Here is a 5,291-nt window from a genome sequence, read left to right on the forward strand (position 1 = left end):
TATTTAGCGGAACCAGAGATTGAACTCAGGTCCTTACACTTGCCAGGGAAGCGCTTATTCCACTGAGCCATCTTCCCGGCCCCTAATGTATTATTTCAAAAAAAAAAAAAAAAATGTATTGTAAAAGTTAATTTTAGTTAAGCATACAAATTGTGAGAATGTGTGCCTTGAGTATATATCATTTAATAATTATCAACACTTTTCTGTCTAGCATTATCATAACTTAAGCCAATTTTTAAACATTCTATTTTGTGTATAGATAGTTCAGTATGAAATGAAATTTATACGTAAAAAACTTAGAAGCATGTGTGGTGACACATACCTGTAATCCCAGCACTCGTGTGGCTGAGGCTGTGAGGTTGAGGCCAACCTGGGCTACATAGCAAGACCCTATCTCCAGAAACAAAGGATATTTTAGAAGTATCACAAACAAGGTCGTACTGTCCTCTACCCACTTTTTCCAAGTTGTTTCATATTTCACCATAGTATCAAAGATATGAAATTGACTTGATATAGTATGTGTGTATGGTTGTTTCTCATATTACCACATTTGTAGACCTGTGCACCTACTACTGAATGCAACTTGCTTTTGACAAACTGAAACCTTTAAGCATCATTTATACGGTGCATGTTTATGTTAACTTATTCTATACTTACATAATATAGCAAAATAAGGAACTATTGAGAAAATAAAGAACTTTGTATATCACTTTTGGAATAATAATTTTCATTTTATAATGTTTATATGTGGAATTTTATTTTAACAGGAAGAGGAAGAGTATGAAACTAAAGGAGGACGCAGGAGAACATGGGATGATGACTATGTGCTAAAGCGGCAGTTTTCTGCTTTAGTTCCTGCATTTGATCCTAGACCTGGTCGTACTAATGTCCAACAGACAACTGACCTAGAAATTCCACCCCCAGGTACAGAATATTTGGGTTCTGTGATTTAACTTTAAAAGATACGAAATAAGATAGATACATACAATTTGAAAAGCAAGATGTTCCTTACACATGTAGATTATAAGTAAAACAGGAAGTAAGGATCACTGAGTGGTCTAAGGTGTTGCATTCAGATACTAAGTAAAAATTTCTTGAAAAAAGTCCCTTACTAATTCTTTCAAATATGTATGTTTTAGCTGGGAGTGATGGCACATTCCTGTAAAGGAGGCTGATGCAGAAAGATTGCTGTGAGTTTGAGACTCAGTCTCAAAATAAAGCAAAAGCTTTAGAGGAGCAAATTACAAATTGGTATTTCATCTTATTTTTGTGTTCCTGATGAATACAAAACCTAGGGACTACTGTATGCTATGCCTGCATTCAACTGCAGACTACATTGCTAACTCAGAAATCATTTTAAGCCTTTAAATGAGGCCAGGTGGCTGATGCCTACAATCCCAGCACTGTGGGAGGATAAGGCAGGAGGAGTATAAATTCCGGGTCACCCTTAATGTGAACCTGTGTCAGAATGTAAAAAGTAGGGGCTGAGATACAGCTCACTACAAAGGTGAATGTCAAGTACACGTACATGTGCATGTGTACCCAAAAAAAGTGTGTTTTAAAGTATTGCATCATATAAAAGTGGGGAATTTTTCCTTCTGTTTTCTGATAGGGCCGGCCAGATAGCTCAGTGGACTAAAGAGCTTGCTTAGGCAGACACAGGGACCAGGGTTCAATCTCTGGTATGCTGGCCTCACCCCCTGGGGCATACTGAGATGGCAGTTGAGACTGGGTGTGATGGCATGTGCCTATAATCACAGCACTTAGGCTGAAAACAGGAGAATCACTAGGAGTCTGATCTGTGTAGTGAGATCCTGTACTAAATACATAAAAAAGATAAATTTCTGCTGGATAAAAACAGCAAAAGATTCATTCCTGTCAACCTTTTGGTGATTTAGTTAGAGCCTTTGGAGTCAACTGGCTTAGGTGATATCTTTATCACTTAAAACTTACAGTATGAAAGGTACCTTAATGGCCTTTCCTAAGTCCAGGTGTCACAGGCCCAGTAGCTCATGCCTGTAATCCCAACATTTTGGGAGGCTGAGGCAGAAGGAGTTTGAGCTTAGCTTGAGCAATTTAGTGAGATCCTATCTCAAAATTTAAAAAATAACTAAAAGTGCTGGGGCTGTAGTTTATTGTTTCCTGGGTTCAATCTCTAGTACTATAATTTTTTTTCTTTTTTTTTTTTTAACAAGGGCAAGGTAGATTTCTAGGTCCTAACCTCTAGAACCTATAAATACATACATATTTTCTCAGTATGGCAAAGAGACTTTGCAAATGCAATGAAGTGACTACTCTGCAGAAGGGGAGAATTTCATGGATTATAGAATGGGCCCAGTATAATCCTGAGTCCTTATTTATAATAGAAAGGCAGAGGAGTTAGGGTCAGAGATATGACTAAGATCTTTGAAGGTGACTAAAAAGATGTGACTAAGGACCATGAGCTGAGAATTGTGGTAGCATTCAGAAGTGAGAAAAGGCAAGGAGAATTCCCTAGAGTTTACAGAAGGAATGAGTCTCACAAATAAATTTAGAGCCTGGGGAGATAGCTCAGCAGCATAAGCACCTGCCTGGCCTGGCAAGTGCAAGGTCCTGAGTTTGATCCCCAGTACCCTGCCCCTCCCAAAAAAAAAAAAAAAGCTTAAATAAGTAAATCCATTGTAGACAAAAAAGCTAGTGTAATGTCACATTCCTATAATCTTAGCTACTCAGGCTAAGGAAGGAGGATTGTAAGTTCTAGGCCAGCCTGGACAGTTTAGCGAGATCCTCTCTATGAAAAGGGCTGGCCACACTGCTCAGTGACACAGTGCTTGTCCAGCACTGGTGAAGCCCGGTATTCAGTCTCTAGTATGTCCCCTCCTTCCCCCCAAAGCTAAAACTGGGCCTGGTGGTATATGCTTGAAATCTTGTACATAGGAGACTGAAGCAGAAGAGTAGCAATTTTGAGGCCAGCCTGGGATATATAGTGAGAGCCTAACAAAAAAGAAAGGAGGGGGCCAGGGATGTAGTTCAGGGACACAGTGCCTGCCTGGCAAAGTTCAGGGTCCTAAGTTTGATTCCTGGTAGCCAATAAAAAAGAAAGGAAGGGAAGGGAAAGGAAAAGAGGATTGTATCACATACTCTCCCCTGCCTTTTTTTTTTTTTTTTTTTTTTTAAACAGAGATGAGAATTGTAGAAATTTTTTTTGTTTGTTTGTTTGTTTGGTTTTTTTGGAGGTATCAGGGATCAAACTCAGAACCTTATGCTTGCCAGGCAGGTACTTATGCCACTGAACTATCTCTCCAGCCTGTGTAGAGAGTATAAGGTGGTGGACCTTTTGTAGGTTTTTAACAATGTATTTTATACATTCTTTTTTTTTTTTTCCCCCAGAACCGGAGATTGAACTCAGGCCCTCGAGCTTGCCAGGGAAGTGTTTATTCCACTGAACCATCTCCCAGGCTCCTATTTTATACATTCTGATCAAGTTTTTGTTTTTTTTTTTTGCCCTAGTACTTATACTAAAGTATATTAGCTGTGCATTCTGTTTTGTATACTTCCATGATTACAAATATACTAAATATGTTTTGAAAATGTGGCACTGGTGAGATAGCTCAGCAGTCTAAAGCACTTGCTTAGTCAACCTTAGGCAAGCTCAGGGCCCTGAGTTTGATCCTGGGCACCACATGCCATGCCAGCCCTGTCCCCTAGAGGAGTGGGCTGGCTGAGCCAGCCACCTTGATTATGTCCAATAACAGGGGTATGATTCAGTTAAGGTATAGTAGGAATGTTAATGTGTGAAATAATATTTCTGAATGACTATCATGATAAGAAACAAAGAATCAGGAGCTCATAAAAAGAAGAGAATTAGCCCTAGACACTTATCACCCCAATGATATTTGTATGTGTTTACCTCAAAACTAACTCATTCGTGTTGTATAAGTTTGATTGGTCATTGGCCCAGAATAGGTAGTTTTCTCTGAATATAGAAATACAGGTATTTTTAGCTTTCCGATTAATAAAAATGTTTCATAAGTATTCATAGTTATGTGTTTCCAAAGCGAAGGAGGAGATTCATATCATGTATATATAATTCTGTTCTACCACTATCTTTTAAAAAGTAACATTGTTTCATTTTTATATATCTGTAGCCACCTATGACTTTTTTAAAAAAAAAATTTTATTTATTTATTTATTTGTGTGTGTGTGTGTGTGTGTGTGTGTGTGGCCAGCTCAGCCCACCAGGGGGCGGGCCTGGCTGGCATGTGGTGCTGGGGGATTGAACGGCGGTCCCCTTGCTTTGCTAAGCTTGCTCTAAGTAGGTGCTTTAGACCACTGAGCCTTCTCACCAGCCCCAACATTGTTTCATTTTTGAGGAAAAAACAAACCAGAAATGTTGAAACCAAGAGTGGTAAGTAGCTGACATCATTTAGCTAATGTATGGCAGAATCATTTGGCTTCCGTGTAGCCTTACCTCCTTAGTACTGTTTTCTTTTCTGGACTGTTCATCTTAATATGATTATTTTTTCATATCTTTCCCATTTTCAGGAACACCTCATTCAGAGCTCTTAGAAGAAGTTGAATGTACTCCCTCACCGCGATTAGCCCTCACTTTGAAAGTAACGGGTCTTGGAACAACTCGGGAAGTTGAATTGCCACTCACCAATTTCAGATCAACTATCTTTTACTATGTACAAAAATTGCTTCAATTATCCTGTAATGGCAATGTGAAATCAGATAAACTTAGGCGTATTTGGGAGCCAACATACACGTAAGAGATTTTAAAGTTTTTTTGTTTTAACTTTTCAGTAGACATTGTCATAACATGAGCCAAGAAGTATTGTGTTTGTATATTTCAGATTATAAGAGCAGATACAAGCACTTCTGACTGATGTAGAATGACTAAGTTTAAGAACTGGAAAGACATTTAGAAATAGTAATAACTATTGAAAGAGTGCTAAGGTCTGGTGAGATAGCTCAGTTGTCTAAAGCACCTGCGTAGGCAAATTTAGGCAGACGCAGAGGACCTTGGTTCAGTCCCAACACTCTGTGCTTCGCCAGCCCCTCCCTCAGGGCAGGCTGAGCTGGCACCCCCCCGCCCCAAAAAAAAGAGCACTATTTGAACTCTTGGTCAAGATGTGTGTGAAGTCCTAAATATTTTCCTGATTTATTTGGAATGTGTATGTTAAATTTACTCTTTAGGGATGCATTAACAAATAATTATTAACCATTTTATCAAATGTAAATATCAGGGCCTGGGGAGATGGCTCAGTGGAATAAGCACTTCCCTGGCAAGCGCAAGGACCTGAGTTCAA

The 5,291-nt window shown here is 39.0% G+C and overlaps 1 protein-coding gene across 1 annotated transcript in view; it reads left to right on the top strand.

The window, feature by feature from the left end:
- Hectd1 (HECT domain E3 ubiquitin protein ligase 1) overlaps positions 1–5,291 on the top strand; it is a 118,336-nt gene that overhangs the window by 93,730 nt on the left and 19,315 nt on the right. Inside the window, exons 29-30 of the mRNA XM_023721837.1 lie at positions 768–924; positions 4,525–4,747. Coding sequence (XP_023577605.1) covers positions 768–924; positions 4,525–4,747 — 380 coding nt within the window. The remainder of the gene's footprint in view (positions 1–767; positions 925–4,524; positions 4,748–5,291) is intronic.

This window comes from Octodon degus, unplaced genomic scaffold (assembly GCF_000260255.1).
Source record: "Octodon degus isolate 3935 unplaced genomic scaffold, OctDeg1.0 scaffold00086, whole genome shotgun sequence".
Lineage (NCBI taxonomy): Eukaryota > Metazoa > Chordata > Mammalia > Rodentia > Octodontidae > Octodon > Octodon degus.